Source organism: Myotis nattereri (genome assembly GCF_964212035.1).
Source record: "Myotis nattereri genome assembly, chromosome: 2".
NCBI classification, from domain to species: Eukaryota; Metazoa; Chordata; class Mammalia; order Chiroptera; family Vespertilionidae; genus Myotis; species Myotis nattereri.
The window spans coordinates 213,846,523-213,865,518 of NC_138076.1; the positions used below are offsets into that span (position 1 = coordinate 213,846,523).

General features: G+C 37.4%; 1 protein-coding gene across 1 annotated transcript in view; it reads right to left on the minus strand.

The window, feature by feature from the left end:
• SMC1B (structural maintenance of chromosomes 1B) overlaps positions 1-18,228 on the minus strand; it is a 57,986-nt gene extending 39,758 nt beyond the window's left edge. The window contains exons 1-9 of the mRNA XM_081083820.1: positions 18,045-18,228; positions 14,295-14,407; positions 14,003-14,206; positions 10,911-11,149; positions 9,367-9,622; positions 8,306-8,446; positions 3,681-3,763; positions 2,902-3,109; positions 308-493 (exon numbers count right to left, since the gene is read on the minus strand). Coding sequence (XP_080939946.1) covers positions 308-493; positions 2,902-3,109; positions 3,681-3,763; positions 8,306-8,446; positions 9,367-9,622; positions 10,911-11,149; positions 14,003-14,206; positions 14,295-14,407; positions 18,045-18,219 — 1,605 coding nt within the window. The 5' untranslated portion in view covers positions 18,220-18,228. The remainder of the gene's footprint in view (positions 1-307; positions 494-2,901; positions 3,110-3,680; positions 3,764-8,305; positions 8,447-9,366; positions 9,623-10,910; positions 11,150-14,002; positions 14,207-14,294; positions 14,408-18,044) is intronic.
• Between the last annotated feature and the right edge of the window lie 768 nt (positions 18,229-18,996).

Consider the following 18,996-nt stretch of genomic DNA (forward strand, 5'->3'; position numbering starts at 1 on the left):
GTCTTATCCATCTCTTACACTTCACTATTGAATAAAAATATTGCTGTCTAGTAGGCTAAAACAATGTCCTCAAAAGCATCAAGGTAGAGTTATGGCAAACCAGCTATGGAAGAAATGGTATGAAGTCAGAAAGGACAGCACCCACTTGATGTTATTCCTGGCCTGCCAATACATTAACACCAGCCATCTGAACGACTGGCTGGCATCCAGGCTGATTTTTTCTATCACTAGCATAGTTTTAGGTAATAAAGACATACTTTAAACAAGATTTCTCACTACTAAATGCTAAACATTTTAAATTTCTTACATCAATGTAATCTAGAGCAAGGAATGTCTCAGGTTCGGCTCTTTCCTCCTTCAGAAATCGAATACAATCTCTTGCTACTTTTTCAGAGGTTACAATAATGGCGACTATGTACTGGCCAAAAAGCTTAGTGACAGCCAGCTGGTACTTCTTATGAATAGGATGGCACAGGTCAAGCAGTCTTCCAAACTTAGCAGGTTTCAAAAAAGGAGAGCAAAAAATACATTCATGAGGAACATATAATTCATTGTTTTCTAATGTAACAAAGCAGCATAAACCAAAGACTAATTTGATAAAATTATAAACATCAGATTTTCATGGAGTCTCATTCAAATGGACATAAGTTTTATTATGAAATATTCATTTAGGTATGTCATATTTCACTTAAGAATAATGAGGAGGAGCTAGCCTTACCAAGGTATTAAAATATTTTTGCAAAGCCACAGTAACTCAACGGTATTCATCCATTCCCTCATTTACTAAATAAGAATTAGGAGGACCCCTCATTTCATCACCACATGCAGGTACTGAGCTAGGCACTGGGTAAACATTACTGAACAAAGCAGATACATTCTGACCTCACAGAGCTATCTGTCTAGTAGGGAAGAAAGATATGAATAATCAATTATTAGACACATGTACAGAATAGACTTATAACAGACACTGTGGTAAAGCACAGAACACTCTGAGAATGTATTACATGTAGGTTGACCTGAGATGCCAGGGATGGCTCCCCACAAAGAAGTGCTATTTGAGATCTGAAGGAAGCTCAAGAATTCATTAGATTCAATTCAATAAGTTTTCTTAAAAATGTCAGAACATCAACCATACGATATCAATGCTTCCTAGACTATCTGAAGATTCAATTTTATGTCTTAGACTCTTTTTTCATTTGCTTGGTTCTACTTCAGGAATACTAATTTCTTTTTTTTAAAAAATATATTTTATTGATTTTTTTAGAGAGAGGAAGAGAGAGAGAGAGAGAGAGAGTCAGAAACATTGATGAGAAACATCGATCAGCTGCCTCCTGCACATCTCCTACCGGGGATGTGCCCGCAACCCAGATACATGCCCTTGACCGGAATCGAACCCGGGACCTCTCAGTCCGCAGGCCGATGCTCTATCCACCGAGCCAAACGGGTTTCGGCGAGGAATACTAATTTCTTTATGATAGATCATGATTGTTGTTAATACTTGGTATCCTGCTCTTTTTTTTCTTCTCCTTTCACCTTGACTATTAAAAATTCTTGCAGCACACTAGTTAAAAACTGCTGACCTAGAGAGTACTATGCTAAGTGAAATAAGCCAGTCAGAGAAAGACAAATACCATATGCTTTCACTTGTAAGTGGAATCTAATGAACAAAATAAACAAACAAAATAGAGACAGACACATAGAGACCAGACTGGCAGCTGTCAAAGAGGAGGGGTCTGAGGGGCTGGGCGAAACAGGTGAAGTGATTAAATAAACAAAAAACCAAACCTCATAGACACAGACAACAGTACGGTTATTACTGTGGGGGCAGGTGAAAGACGATAAAAGGGGCATAAATGGTGATGAAAGGAGACTAAACTTTGGGTGGTGAGCAAACAATGCAATGTGCAGATGATGTATGGTAGAACTGTACACTGGAAACCTATATAATTTTATTGACCAATGTAACCCCAATAAGTTCAATAACAAAAATAAATGCTTTAAAAGGATATACTTCAATTTTTAAAAAAATATCCTGGACGATTACCATTTTCTGAAGTTTATGGCATTAGATGTATATGAGCCCTTGTTGGCCCAGTTTTTTTTTTTAACTAGTTTTTGTCATTTTGTTTGATACTGGGGGAAGGATTCTGTGACCAAGACTTACTCCTTCATCATTATCCTGAAGTCAAGACCAATTAAAAGTCAGAAAGTAAAAAAGGATGGTATAAAGGAGAAGCTGGGGTGGCCAGAGATAGGAGGAAAATCATGAGACTGGTATCATAGAAGCCAATGGGCAGGGGTTTCAAAACAGTGCAAGTGGTTAACAGTGTCAAATGCTGAAAACAGGCCATCATGAAATAAGGACTGGGCAGTGAACACTGGTGTTAGGGACCAAAGTGTGAAATGCCAGACCCCAATACCAAAGGAAATAATTTTGTGAAGTTGACACTCTAAGCAACAAGATTAGATATTGCTGTATTTGGGCTAATGAAATATACTAGCAAAACTGAATGCAGGTCAGATTTAGTAAATAAAAGTTCATTGTTACAAAAGTATATCAATGATGTCTACTGAAAATATAAAAAACAAACACAGGAAGAGGTGTACGGCTGTGTGCTTTGGGGAGAGAAACTACTTCATGGCAACCAAGTCCTTGGGGATACTGGCCATAACTTGGACTTTCTGGTGATGTGTTCATGGAAAGGTTCCTCCCCCAAATTACTTATCTAGAGATACTACTGGATGTTATTTTCATCTTTACCCCAAATATTTACTATAGTTTAAAAATAAATAATAAAACAAAGATGTCTGAAATAATTTTTCTTTCAAATAATGATAACATTTTAAATCCCAAATAAGAAAGCTTAGCCTTTTTGTTTAAATTAACTGCGCATCTGTTACCACAGCGTCTGGGTAAAGTCTTTGAAGGTTTTTCAGAATCTCTGCTCTCTTTTGCTGGCGTTTTCCTTCATGGGTATCAATCCCAGCATTCTGCAGTTCACTTCTAATAAGACTCATCTCTTCATTAATTTCCGCAATTCTTGATTTTGTTTTTTCAATTTCATCCACTAGTATTTCCTCTTGCTGTTTTTTCTCTTTCAAGCAATCCCTACATAATAATAGCAAAAATAAATTATATAGCAAAAAGTAAAACAAAAATTTAGAAATTACAAGATACAATATACTTAGGTCTGGCATTGCAGGGGAATGGAATAGTGCTCTATCAATTTTAAGTGATGAAAAATGCAATAAAATAAACCTAGCCCCAAACTTGGGCAAAAGAGATTTTAATCATTCTTTAATGATTCAAAAGATACATATTTCTGGATATTGAAAAAGTAAAGATAGAGCAATATAACCAGAGCAATCATCATGGGCTTAATAAATAAATGCCAATTTAAAAAATTCTTAGTGGGAGAATACTTAGATTGTACTAGCTTTTATGACATAACTTTCATTTTAAAATGTTAATACCAAAAGAGAGTTTTAAGTTTCACTACTGATAAACATTTATATTTTCAAAACTTAAATATTTTATTTATGTGCTGAAGTATAATTTTTTATTATATACACTGGAAGAGTGAAAACATGATACAATGAAAGCATTTACTTGATGAATATACCACAAATAAACCAGACCCTTGAACTATGACAGCTGCAAAACCTTTAACAATACTCACATGCATGTTTTTGTGTACTCCTCCAACTTCTCTATTCGCTTTTTATGATCTTCTATTTGTTCTTTTACTTGTTTTAGATTTTCCTAAATTAGGAAATGAAACCTAAAATCAATTACAGCAACTCCAAACAAATAAAATTGATTATTTTTCACTATCTGCTTAGAACTTACTGTAATATCCTTAGTTGTTCTGAATTTGAAATATATCAAATATAACCACATGAAAATACTCATAAGAGCAAATTTTAATTGTGAAAAGGCAGGATGGTGTAGAGCTTTGAGGTTATAAGAATCAGGACTCAAATCCTGGCTCCACCCTTTACTAAATATCTGATCTCTACAAAGTTTACTGTGGTAAACTCAAACTCCCTCCAAGGGTATTATTTTCAAACTAGAGGCCCGATGCATGAAATTCGTGCAAGGGGCTTGGCCCTTGCCGCCACAGTGGCCGCCTCTGCCTCAGCCCCCGCCACCACAGCGGCTTTGTCCGGAAGGTCGTCCAGAAGGATGTCTGGTCTAATTAGCATATTACACTTTTATTATTATAGATGCTTTACAGTTCTTTTCTTTTTCTCATATCTGAAATTTTTTTAGTTAAAATATTTTAAATTAGTACCAAACTGAGATGGAGTAAATAGGTCATCCACAGAGAAATAAAAGAACAATGAAATAACAATAGAATCTAATCTTAAATGTGCAACTTAATTAACAACTAAAAGAAACTAAATCTCAGAAAAATAAAAACTAGGTGTCCCTCTCTGAGCAATTAAGAGAAATATTATCCTGCATTATAAAATTAGCTCATAAATGAAAAGATGCCATTTGGTAATGTTATAATACAGTATAAATTGAGTATTTCACAAGAATATCAATAATTTCTCCTGGGACTTCTCCTTTAATATAAACTATCTGTGCTTTGTTATATATAATGAATTTTTTTAAATTTATTTTTCAGTTACAGTTTACATTCAATATGATTCTGTATTAGTTTCAGGTGCACAGCGAAGTTGTTAGGAAATCATGTACTTTACAGAGTAGTCCCCCCGCACTGCTTCAAGTACCCACCTGGCCTCATACATAAGCATCCCAATATCACTGACCATATTCCCTGTGCTGCAAACGATTCATGCAATAAATACTTATTCGCTGGCTAACATGGCTAGGACGTAGCGATACAAACAACAGGACACCTGAAGGGATGCTGGATAGAGGGGGTTGGGGGGGGGCATCTGTAATACTTTCAACAAGGACACAGTCTCTGCTCTCACGGACCAATGTCTCGTGGGAGAGACAGATAACTGAATAAGTCATCCCAGCAGAGTGGCTAGTGCTATACTAGCACAGGACATAGAAGGCAACTCTAGGCAGTGGGAAGAGGGCTTCACAGAAGTCCTGCTCCATTCCCATTATCACTAAATCTAAGTGCAGTGGTAGTCTCCAATCAGCTTCATGTCTTTAACCTCTCCTGTCTAATTCTTCTTGTGCACCACACAGCAAGATTAATCTTATTCCACTACTAAGTAATGTAAAACCGGGAGTGTAGAAAAGTCAGAAACACAAGTCTTTTTCAGTCTACCACACCCGGAAAAAGAAGAAATATGAAAGTTTTTAACTGGAAAGGAACAAACACATTCTATGAAGATGCTTATCTCACTGTATTCATGTATCACACAAATTCACTGAACAAACAACTCTGCTAGGTGCCAGAGCTGTAAAAATAAGCAAGACACCGTTCATTTTTCTCTAGGACGCAAACATCTTAAAATTAGAGCTCCCCTATTGAAATTTTAATATCTCACTTAAGAATTCCATGCAAAGAGAAAAAAACAAGGTTCCTTAACAAAGGACACAAAATTTAGTCAACTAGGAAACCTGCCCTGCCTTTACTCTGGCCACCCCCAAGGCTTGTGTCATGCCAGATGGGTTTCTTTGTGGCAATTACTTCACTGGGCAGATGCGTCTCTGAGGGATCACTCCCTGTTATACAAAGAGCCTGGAATAAATGTCAGACATACTTTGGTTGAGGAATAGCTTTCCTGGAGGAAGCGTGAAAGACCAGAGCCATCATCCCACAGGGAGGGAGGGGGTCAGGGACTGGGTGCTCTGCTGGACACATAATGGGGGAAATCAGTCTGCTGTGGTAGCAGGCATTCTGCATTTGAGATGCCAGCTGATAGTGCTAGTGTCTGGAAAACCAACCACTGCGCAGCACCTAGCCATCTGGTATCTGTGGGAAATTATGCCCCCTCCTGTCCAGGGAGGGAGTCAGGGAACTGAGTATGAATACAGATTTCTCCACCTTTCTCCACCTCAATCTATTTCTTCTCCTGTCAGTGTTTTCATATTCAAAAGACAACAGCAATTCAACCAAAACGTACTGACATGTACTAAGTACAAAATTTATAATGGACACTATTATGAATCCTGCCTTTAAGAAGCTTCCAGTCTAGCCCTAACCGGTGTGGCTCAGTGGATAGAGCGGTGGCCTGCAGACTCAAGGGTCTCAGGTTCGATTCCGGTCAAGGGCATGTACCTTGGTTGCGGGCACATGCCCAGTAGGGGGTGTGCAGGAGGCAGCTGATCGATGTTTCTCACTCTCTATCCCTCCCTCTCCCTTCCTCTCTGTAAAAAACCAATAAAAAAATATTTTTAAAGAAGCTTCCAGTCTAGTAAAGCTGTACCAACTAACTGTGCTTTTCCTTCAATTGGATAAAATTCTTTAGATATAGATTAAGAATAATGAGTGATTAGATGCAGAAGAAATTATTGTCAGTTTTTTGTTTTGTTTTGTTTTTGGTGGGGTAGGGAGAAAAGGCAGGCTAGGTAAGGCTTTGTGCTGTGGTAACCATAGAATTTAACATGTAGCGATAAGTACGATTTTTCAAAATTAGCATGCACAAAGGCAAACGTGTGCAATGAGAATTTGTAGCAATCAGTGTATAATTTTATAATGCAATACAAATTATTCAAGTGGTTTAAAATTAATTACTGCTATGTTACTATATTTCCTGCTTTTAAAATTTATTTTAATCCTCACTCGAGGATATATTCATGGATATTAGGGAGGAAGGGGGAGACAGGGAGAGAACACCAATGTGAGAGAAACAAATCTGTAACCTCAGCGTGTGCCAACTAGGGATCCAACCCACACCTTTTGGCGTATGAGACAATGCTTCAACCAATCCACTAGGCCAAGGCCTTTTTTCTTAATTTTTAAAAAAATTAATTTTAAAGAGGGGAAGGGAGAGGAAGAGGGCAAGGGAGAGACAAACATCGATGTGAAAGAAAAACATCAATCAGTTGCCTCCCATACACACCCCGACTGGGGACCAAACCCACAACCTGGGTATGTGCCTGACCGGGAATCAAGCCCTCAATCTCAGCGAACAGGACAGTGCTCTAATAAACTGAGACACACCAGCCAGAGGACATTCTTCTCCTCCACAAAAGTCCTTTTTTATTTTTTTGGAAGTCCTTTCTTCTATTCATATGATTATTATATACTACACCAGTGATGGCGAACCTATGACACACGTGTCAGAGGTGAGACGCAAACTCATTTTTTTGGTTGATTTTTCTTTGTTAAATGGCATTTAAATATATAAAATAAATATCAAAAATATAAATCTTTGTTTTACTATGGTTTCAAATATCAAAAAAATTTATATGTGACATGGCACCAGAGTTAAGTTAGGGTTTTTCTTTTCTCTCTTTTTTTTTTTAAAATATGGAACGTTTCATGAATTTGCGTGTCATCCTTGAACAGGGGCCATGCTAATCTTCTCTGTATCGTTCCAATCTTAGTATACGTGCTGCCGAAGCGAGCACAAGTTAGGGTTTTTCAAAATGCTAACACGACGAACTCAAAAGGTTCGCCATCTCTGTACTGCACCACGAGGCATTAGAGGGAAAGATCAGATCTTGGTGTAGGATCACACTCCTTTTCATTTTATTCTACCTGCCCGTCACCATGAGGTAGACATACCTCTCCTCATTGTACAAATGAAGAAACCAAAGTCCAGACAAGTTAAATAATTTCATTACCAAGATCACACAGGTCAGTAAATAACAAGACTAGCTGGAAGCCAGGTCTGTCTTACTCTAAGGCAGACCATTAAAATGCTATTTTGAGCTTTGCGCGTTGGCAGTATTGTAGCCAATGAGGTTTATCTGAGGCGGGACTATTGCTAACTGAAAAAAAAAATGCTATTTTGATGGCCACTTCCCATGTAGACTATGACACTCCTCTTGGGCAATGGCCTTAATGTTTCCAAATAATTTTGCATTCACCTCTATTTGATACTTAATTGTGTCTTCCCTTTATGTATCCTCCTCCTAACCTCACCGGACTGTATGATACATGTAAGAACAGAGGCTGTATCACCTCCCATCCCTTTCACGATACAGAGGCACAGAAAATGCCAACCGACTGTACGGATGGAGGCTCTATCTGTACTTTAGACCTACAGTGGCTCCTATATGACAAGCAGCATAACAGGTAACCAACAATGTTTACTAATCGCTTATGTCTGATGTAAATCCACTTCTATATTGAAAAGCTAATATAAAAAGCTAATAACATTTCACTGAAAATATTTGTAACTCATGAGTGTACAAACTAAGTACCTGAGCTTCTCCATGCCTCCTCTTTTCAAATGCCAACCTTTCCTTATCAGCCTTCTGTTCCCACTGCAGTTTTTCCAGTGGTTGGGTCATTATAGCCACCTTCTTTCTTACTTGTTCCTTAAGTTCTTTATAACGATCCAGCTGTGTAAAGAGCATTTGAACATTGCTAACGCAAAGAAGCATGAGAGGGTAGTCTTTATGTGATATCCTTTATTAACGTAATTACTAACAGATATTTAATCTCATCAAAAAGTGTTTTACATAAATCAGATCAGAATTGGCCATCTTCTCCAGATAAATGTGAACATTAAATGAATGTTTTACTTAAAACAGTTTAGATACATCAATAAGATATTCAAAATCAACTCTAGCAGGTCTCTGTAAGAAATCCTTAAAAGAGAAAGGAGATTAAACCTCATTAAATCCAAAAGAGGAACTCAGAGAAAATTATGTACTTTTCCTATTTATGTAGTCATAAAATTTTAGTACCTATATTGTAATGTTAAACTATTATAAAGTTAATGAAAAAGATAAATGATAAAAATTTAGTGGAATGTTTAAAAACTCTGAATTACAAGTTTTTGGATATCTACCATCAATTTATTGTACGTAAATTTTATATACTACATTGGATATTAATTCATCACTTAATATTTTAAATCACATTAAGTAATCAATTTCCCTGTCAATTGTGATCATCTCTTCAAAGCCATATGTATCTGACTTTTAAGTTTTTATAATATTCATAAAAGTTATTTTAAAAACACAAGAATTACCTAACACTTATTACAAAATGATATATATAATCATCTTGAAGTATTTTCTATGACTTTAATAAACTCAAAAATGCTATAATGCCATTTAATCTTTTAAAGAAAAATAGCCTAAAGATTAAATTTAGATTCCATATACAGGCTGCAAATTTTAAATCCTCATAATTTAGATTCTGAGGACAATCTCTTAAAGGATCAGAAAGAGAGGTCATTCTTCAAACTTTTTTTCTAATTAAAAGAAGTTGAAAGACTAGAAACGAAAGATTTCCCATGTGCTGAATTTTTCACCTGACTGGCTTCTAGTTCAATGTCTCGGACTTTCTGTAGGACTTCTTCCGATTGCTTTTCAAAACTTTTCCATGCAACATCTAGATCAACCAGCTCTGTCTCTAGGGCTTTTATGTCATCTTCCTGTTTAGAACATTGTTTTTCAATGTCCTTCACGGATTTCTTAGCCACATCTAATTTCTTAAGATGGTGAGAAGTGTTTTCTTTGGCTTTAATATATTGGGGCCTCTTCTGATTTAAAAGTGCTTCAAGAGATCTAAAAAGAAAAATCAAGTCTGCTTTAAAGGAAATTAAATGTTGTGATAAATAAAGGGAAGAAGTTCTTTTGACCAGATCACACATTTAAAAACAAATTCTAAAAACTCACTTTCAGAGACTGTAAGCAGAGCAGTCGTTGCCAGAGTTTAGGAGGGTTGAATAGGTGAAGCACAGGGGAATTTTTTGAGTGGTAAATACTCTATATGACACTGTAATGGTGGACACAAGACATCACACGTCTGTAAAAACTTACAGAACTTTATAGCACCAAGAGTGTACTTTAATGTATGCAAATTTAAAAAATCACTCAGAGGAGGCCAAGACATCCTAGATGGAATATAGAAAGCGGCAAAAGAATCTAACTGTATTTCACATGCATTAAACCACCTTACTGAAGGGGTGGGGATAAAAAGTGCCAGCCTAAGTAACTTTAGAAATGAGTGGCATCTGCGAAGCTAAAAGCAAATAAAACTGTACATAAGCATCCTACTCTAGTTGATAAGGCTGCTGCCTAGGAGGGTATGATGTACAATTCCAATGCTGCCGTACGTGATTCCTAGAATTGAACAATTGAGCAAATGCTGGCATCTTGCGAAAGGCAGGTTTCTCACTGTTGGAGTGGGAGGTTGTAGATGGGCAAGAAAAGGTCAATATCTAAAGTGATGTCAAGTTGATATGATGAATCATTAGGTAGATATGTCATATAACATATGGTCTATGGACATCCCTGATACATATAACATGATGGGAATGGCATTTTACTCCTGTGGTTTTCTTTCCCAAATTCATAAACCCTGTCTAATTGTGAAAAACCTACCAGACAAATCCCAATTAAGGAACACTGTGCAAAAGAACCCTGAACAATTACTCCTCAAAACTGTCAAGGTCATCACAAACAAACAAGTGTGAAAAACTGTCACAGGCAAGAGGAGCCTATGGAGATGTGATCATTAAATGTAATATGGCATTCTGGATTTTAAAAAAGGACAATAGGTAAAAACTAAGGAAATATGAATAAAGTATGGACTTCAGTTAATAGTAATATATCTGCATTGGTTCACTAATTCTGACGAATGTATCATACTCATAGTGTAAGATGTAAGTAGGAGAAACCAAGTGTGGGGAATATGGGAACTCTGTCCTCTCTCTATAATTTTTCTGTACATCTAAAGTATTCCAAAGTAAAAAACTTAAAATAATCAACTTTCAAAACATCACTTTTATTTTTATTTTCTCTATTGATCTACATAAAATCCAACTGTTAATAATTATTTTTAAAGACTCACTTTAATTCTTTTTCTGTTTGTTGCAGCTGTCTAGTTAGCATCCCATGCTCCTTTTTCTTGGCTTTCACTGTGTTTTCATGATGAGAAAGAGATTCTTTTGTGTCACTCAAATTCCTATTCACATTCTCTAACTCAGTGTTCAGCAAATGAATTTCTCTCTCATTATGATATAGCTTGAAAAGCTGCAGTTGAATCTTATTTATTTTAAGTTCTTCAAGGAGAGTCTGGTAACGTTCTGCCTATAAAACAGTAAATTCAACAAGAGTTAAAAGGAAGCATATTTGACTTTTCATAAACTCAGCTATAATGCCAACAAATAATTTCATGTGATATACACACATGTAAAAATATTAAGAAACAAAAAACATCACTAAAAGGAACACATCCCCCTCTCATTTCTTCCTTTAAGTATTTGTAACTGCCGGCTATGGCCAGGCCGTTCTCTGTGCTGGGCGCACGGTGACAACACAGAAATAGCCCCTGGTCTTTTCAGTTTAAAATACAGTTATTCTAATGGGGGGGGGGGGGAGTCAGTGAGTAAACAAATACTAAACAAGATATCATGTAGCAATATATGCTATAAAAGAAACAAAACAGAGGAATGCAATAGCACAGAGCGTGGGTGCTAATTTAGATTGGGGGCATGGACAGCAAATGCCTGACAGAGAATGGCTTTTTATGAAAACTTGAATGAGAGAGTATTTGCCATGCAAAAATCAGGTATACAATTACCTAGGCAGAGGAGAGGGCAAAAGCTCGGCTAGAATGGAGTGTGGGTGTTCAATAAATACTACAGGTCAATGTGGTAGGAGAGTAGAGCAAGTTAAGGCCTGAGAGGTGAATAGGGGCCAGGTCAGAAGGCTGGGTGGGAGGCTAGATTCTCGGTGTAGTGGGAAGCACTGCACTGGAAGAAGTTCTATGCCAGAGGAAGACGGAATCTGATTTGCATTTTAAAAAGATCACTCTAAACACACATAATTATCAACCATACATGCGGTACTCTACTAGGCATTGTGAAGGGTACCAAGAAAATACCACAGAACAGCATTTGCAAAGTGTGGCCATTGTTTCTTAGGGGTCCCCCACACTATTTTAGGGAGTCCCTGAGGTCAAACTATTTTCAAAGTAATACTAAAACTTGCCTTTTTCATTGTGTTTATATCTGCACTGATTGATGGTGCAAAAGCCAGTGATGAATAAAGCTGCTAGGCCTTGACACAAATAAGATTTAATACAGAAACAGATGTGAGAATTCATGTCTTTTATTAAGCTAGATATTAAGATTACAAAAATGTAAAAACAATGTTACAGTTCTAATTATTTAGTTTTAAAAAAAAAAAAAAAGCAGTTTTCTGGTGGGAATGTAAACTGGTACAGCCACTATGGAAACAGTACGGTGGTTCCTGAAAAAATTAAGAACAGTTACCACATGACCCAGCATCCCTCTTCTGTGTATCTACCCAAAAAATTAAAAACCATTTATTTGCAAAGATATATGCATCCTTATGTTCACTGCAGCATCATTCACGGTGGCCAAGAAATGGAAACAACCAGTGTCCCTCAATAGATGACTGAATAAAGATGTGATACACACACCCCCCCCATGGACTACTACTCAACTAGCTGTAAGAAAAGTTGAAAAACTGCCATTTGCAACAACATGGATGTACCTTGAGAATATTATGCTAAGTGAAATAAATCAGTTAGAAAAAGCTAAGAACCATATAGTTTCACTCATATGTGGGATATAAAATGAAACTCATAGACAGACAACAGAATGTTAGTTACCAGGAGGAAATGAGTAGGGCAGTAGCAGTGGGTAAAGGGGGCCTATTTTATGGTGATGGAAGATGATTTGACTTTGGGTGGTGGGCACACAATGCCATATACAGAATCCTATATGATCCCAATAACCAATGTCACCGAAATAAAAAAAGAAATGCAGTTTTTTCACTAAAATATTATTTATGTTAACATATAATACATTACTTATACATTGATCATTAAAATATATATTTTAAGTTTCCCAGTTTTAATTTCAAATACAATAAATACTGGTAGATAGTTATAACCCACATGAACAGAAACTCTGCAGTCGCCAATAATTTTTTTTAATTCTCACCCGAGGATATGTTGTTTTTTTAATTGATCTTAGAGAGAGAGGAAGGGGAAGAGGGAGAGACAGAGAAAATCTATGTGAGACAGAAACATCCATTGGTCGCTTCCCATATGCACCCTAACTGGAGATAGAACCTGCAGCCTTTTGGTGTGTGGGATGATACTCCAACCAACTGAGCAACCTGGCCAGGGCCCCGGTGATTTTTGAGAACATAAGGGAAAAAGAAGCAGAAATTTGAAAGCCACTGCCGTGTAAGGCATAAACTCTTCAAGCTTACTTTTAGTTCAGGTGGCCCTATTTAAGAAAACACACACACCCAAATGGTGAAAAACATACTGAAAGGCTTTTTTTTAAAATATGTTTTTATTGATTTTTAGAGAGAGGAAGGGAGAGGAAGAGATACAAACATCGATGAATCAATTGGCTGTCTCCTGCATGCCCCCTACTTGGGATCCAGCCACAACCCTGGCATGTGCCGACCAGGCATTGAACTGGTGACCTCATAGTGCATGAGATGACACTCAACCACTGAGCCACTCCAGCCATGCTCAAAAGGCTTATCTTTAATGAATATTGGGCTTTATTTGTCTTATCTACACTAATAAAAGAGAAAGATGCAAATTGACTGTACCCTCACAATGCCCACCAGCCAATCAGGAGTATGCAAATTAACCCAACAAAGATGGCGAGTTAATTTACATATGCAGGCACTGAGCAGCCGGGGCGTTCCACACTGCCTCAGCCACTCTGGGCCTCTGGGCAGCGTGGAAAGGCGGAAAGGCGCCTCCAGCTGGAGCGAAGGCGGTGCGGTGCCAGCAGCCAGGGGAAGGAGGCCCATTTTTGCACGAATCTTCATGCATGGGGCCTCTAGTAGTATTAAAAGAGTCTCATTAGTAACCCCAAGTCAATATCTAGCAATTCTGACAGTTTTTGTATCCAACAGTAAATTGGTTACATCTTCATGACACCTTACCTCATCTTTCTCTAATTTTGCATGTTTGCGCTCTGCAGCTATGTTTCTTCTTTTATTAAAATTAAACTGTGCATCCTCTTCAGCTTTCTGTAACTTTCTTTTCTTTTCCTCATATTCTCCTATAAGCTCTCCTGAAGTGCTGATTTCTTCAAAAAACTGGGTTCTTTCTTTGGGTTTTTTCATTGAAATCGACTCTACAGTTCCCTTTTAAAAACAGTAAAGCACACCAACATGTAAAATATAGTGATGGTTTTTCAAAATTATGAATCAAATAAACTTTACAACTACTTACTTGAAAAACTAGACAGTTCCGTGCTTTGATTATTATACCTATCTTTTCCAACTCTGCTATATAAGTGGAACGACTCACAGGATTATCATCAAAACGAAATTCTGAGCATCCTCCTAAAGTAAATAAAGGCTGTTATAGTAAGTATAAATATCCGACACATATCAACTGCTGAAAGTTTTATAAAATTATTTTTCTTATTGAAATGCCAGTTATGCAATAATATACATGTTAATACATGCATTTAGTCAGTCAACAAATACTGTATACTACATACCAATGAGTTCCCTACAGCAGTAAACAAAACAGACAAAAGTCTGACCTCAAAGAACTTATATCCCAGTAATGGAAACAGACAAAAACAAGATATGTAAGTAAAATAAATATGAAAGAAATTGGTAAGTGCTGAGTTAAGTAAAATAGAGTTGGGAAGAAGGTATGAAAGTTTCTGTATGCTGGAATCACGCATTTGCAATTTTAAATAGGATGGTGCTATGGTCTGAATGTTTGTGTCCCTCCTAAATTCATGTTGAAATTCTCACCCCCAAAGGTGATGATATCAGTAGGTAGGGCCTTTGGGAGGTGATTAGGTCATGATGGTGGAGCCCTCATGAATAGTATAGGTGCTCTTTTTTTGTTTGTTTGTTAATCCTAACCCAAGATTATATTTTTTTTCCCATTGATATTTTTAGAAAGCGTGGAAGGGAGGGAAGTGGGGGGAGAGAGAGAAACACTGATGTGAGAGGGACACATCAATTAGCTGCCTCCTGTACTTGCCCTGACCAGGGCCAGGGATTGAACCTGAAACTCAGGTATGTGCCCTTGTCTGGGAATTGAAACCGTGACCCTTCAGTGCATGGGCCAACACTCTAACCATTGAGTACACCGCCAGAGCTAGTATAAGTGCTCTTATAAAAGAAGTCCCATAGAGCTCCCTGTCCCTTCCACTATGTAAGAATTCAATAAGAAGTCTGCAACCTGGAAGAGTGCTCATCATCATGACCATGCTGGCACCTGATCTCAGACATCCTGCCTCCAGAACTATGAAAAAAAAAACCACTATTATTTTGTGTAAGCTACCCATTTTGTGATATTTTGTTATAGCAGCCCAAATGGACTAAGACAGATGGGCAAGGAACACGAACAAAGCTGGAGACTTCACACCTCCTGATTTTAAAATATATTACAGAGCTACAGTAATCAAAACAGTATGGTACTGGCATCAAAACAGACATATAGAACAATAGAACAGAATAGTGTCCAGGAAGAAATCTGTACATCTACGGTCAACTGATCATCAACAAGGGAACCAAGACATATAATGGGGGAAAGATGGTCTCCTCAATAAACAGTGTTGGGAAAACTGTGTATCTACATGCAAATAAAATGAAACTGAACCCTTAGCTCACACTACATATGAAAATTAACTCAAAATGGATTAAAGACTTAACGTAATACCTGAAACTGTAAAACTAATAGGAGAAAACACAGGTGAAAGGCTTTTTGCCTTTGATCTGGTCAGTAATTTTTTGCATCTATCAAAAGCACAAGCAACAAAAGCAAAAATAGATAAATGGGATTGTATCAAAATAAAAAACGTCTGCCCAGAAAAGGAAACAACCTACAGAGTGTAAAACAAAATCAATGGCATGGGAGAAAATCTTTTCAAACCACATATATGACAAGGGGTTAATATCCAAAATATATAAGGAACTCATACAATTCAGTAGCAAAAAACCAAAGTATAACCCAATTTAAAATGAGAAAAGAACCTGAATAGACATTTCTCAAAAGATTATATGCAAATGGCCAACAGGTATATGAAAAGGTGCTCAATATCAGGAAAGATTAGGAAAATGCAAATCAAAACTACAATGATATCACGTCAAACCTGTTCCAATAAAAAAGACAAAAAGGCAAGTGTTGGTGAGAATGTGAAGAAAAGGAGAACTTTGTATATTGTTGGTGGGAATATAAATTGGTACAGCCATTATAGAAAGCCATATGAAGATTCTTCAAAATTAAAAACAGAACTACCTGCCCTAACTGGTTTGGCTCAGTAGATAGAGCGTCGGCCTGCAGACTGAAGGGTCCCAGGTTCGATTCTGGTCAAGGGCACATGCCCAGGTTGTGGGCTCGATCCCCAGTAGGGGGCGTGCAGGACGCAGCCGATCAATGATTCTCTCTCATCATTGATGTTTCTATCTCTCTCTCCCTCTCCCTTCCTCTCTGAAATCAATAAAAAATATATATTAACAAAACAAAACAAAACAGAACTACCTTGTGATCAAGCAATCCCTTCTGAGTATATATTCAAAGAAAATAAAATCAGTACCTTGAAGAGCTATCAGTACTCCCATATTATTAAAGTATTATTCACAATAGCTAATAATCTAAATGTCTATCAGTGGGTAAGTAGAGAAAACACGAGAATATTATTCAACCTAAAAAAAGAAGGAAATTTTGCCATTTGCAATTTCACAGAGGAATCCAGAGGACATTATGCTAAGTGAAACAAACCATGCACAGAAAGAAAAATACTGCATGACCTTACTTATATGTGGAATTTAAAATAGTCAAAACTCACAGAAGCAGAGCATAGGAATGGTGACTGCCAGGGCTGGGGGAGAGGAAAATGGGGAGCTGGTCAAGGAATACAGAGTTGGTAAGATGCAAGATGCTAAGCTCTGAAGATCTATTGTATAGCAATGTGACTACAGTTAACAATGCTGTATTGCACACTGTAAATTGGCTAAGAGGGCAGACCTTACTGTTCTCACGATACACACACAAAAGAAAACAGTAACCAGGTGAGGTGATACACATGTTAATTAGGTTGATTATGTCACCTATTTCACAATGTATATTAAAACATTAAGTTGTATAGCTTAAATATATACATATTTTATCAATTATACCTTAATAAAATGGGAAAAACAAATGTATGGTGGTTTATTAAATAAATAGAGTAGACTAAGGAATCCTTAGTGAGATGGGAAACTTTTGAGTAAAAACCAAAAGAAAGTGAGAAAAACCAATGAAGATATTTAGGTAATAAAGTGGTGAAATGCTTAAATTAGACATTAAGGTACAAGTATATAAGTATTTCTAAAATTACCTGTGATTAAATTTGGGGAAAGTTAATAAAATAGTATTTATACATTAGAATATAAAACCAAGTTCTAGGAGGCCAGAATGAAAACAGCAACAACAAACCCACCAAGAAACACTTTTATAGAGGCTCTGTAAACTCCTCCTACATACATGTATATATATGTAAGCATATATATATATACATATATATATATGTATATATAGTTTACTCAGGAAACAGGATTTCATGAATAAATCACAAAATACAAATTCAAATGTTTCACTGAAGTTGCTTTCAATGGTAGATCTTTCTATACAAACCAAAAATATGCAAATAATTAGTTCACCATTAAAAAAACAAGATAAATATACATAAATAACCCCAGGAAGGACTTTCATAACTTCTCTATCTTTAAGGTGGGCTCTCCTTTATTTTAACCTAATAACCAGGTACAAAAATGCTATTTGACAATGGAGAAGTTTGAACAAATATATCTGCTTAAAGAAGAGTCCCAGTGGAGAACCAAACAGGTTCTATTACTTCCGAGAATTGTTATCCAAGAGAAAAAAAGTCTAGTTCACTATGCTAGTTGAACAGGTAATCTGACTTAACTCTGGAAAACTCAAATAACTCATAAGCAAACATCTACAAAAATATACCTCGAATAATTCTTGTAAATGTTTTCTCTTCTCCATTTTCCTCCACATACACAATTTTTACACTTGCAAAAGAAGAAACAGGCTTTCCAATATGTGCTCCATGAATAAGTTCTTGAATATGTTTCACTCTTAAATTAGCTGTTTTCTCTCCCATGACAAAACTAAGTGCATCCATGACATTAGATTTTCCTGGGGACAAAAGGAGGGGAAAGGAGAGGAGAGAGAGGAGTTATTCACTCTTAATGATAAAAACAAAAACACCCCACCTTGCCCAGAGGCAAAGAAACCAGGCCACCAAGGGAAGTGAAATATAGCCAACGCACGTCTAAATAGCACTGTCTTGTCTACATTAAAATCGCGTGGCTGGTTCCCTCCACGCAGCTATGGCGGAGTATTAAGCGGCCTACATTTACGAGGCTTAATATGTAGATCTAAGCCCAACTCTCTCCCATTTTTAAGCATTATGCCACGGCAAATCACTTAACTTCCCCAATTTCCGTTATACCCTTTCTATAAATATTGACTGTCACATCTTTAAGCGGTTAACTATATCCAGGGTTTCTCCCGGGCGCCGGACGAAGGCTGCTGGAAGGTTTGTGATTGGGAGGAGCTGGTGGCCAAGAAAAACTACATCGCAAGTCCGAGCGGACCGCACCTGCGAGGCCTGCTGCACCTGGGGTCTGGATGGGGCGGGGGGGGGGGGGGTTTGGATGGGGGGGGGGGGTGGATGGGGGGGTGGATTTGGGGAGGTTTCCACCCCTTTCTGGTAAGAAGGTCTCACTGTGCCTAACGACTTGTGTAAACATAACGGCTGTCTGGACGGTTCAGCGACTCCACAGGTTTCATAGAATCGGACAGGCGTTCAGTGAGTACAAACAGCACGGGGCTCACGGAGTGAGTCCGGGAGGAGGGACGCGGCGCCCAGCGCCTCCGGGAACCCCGCGGCCAGCGC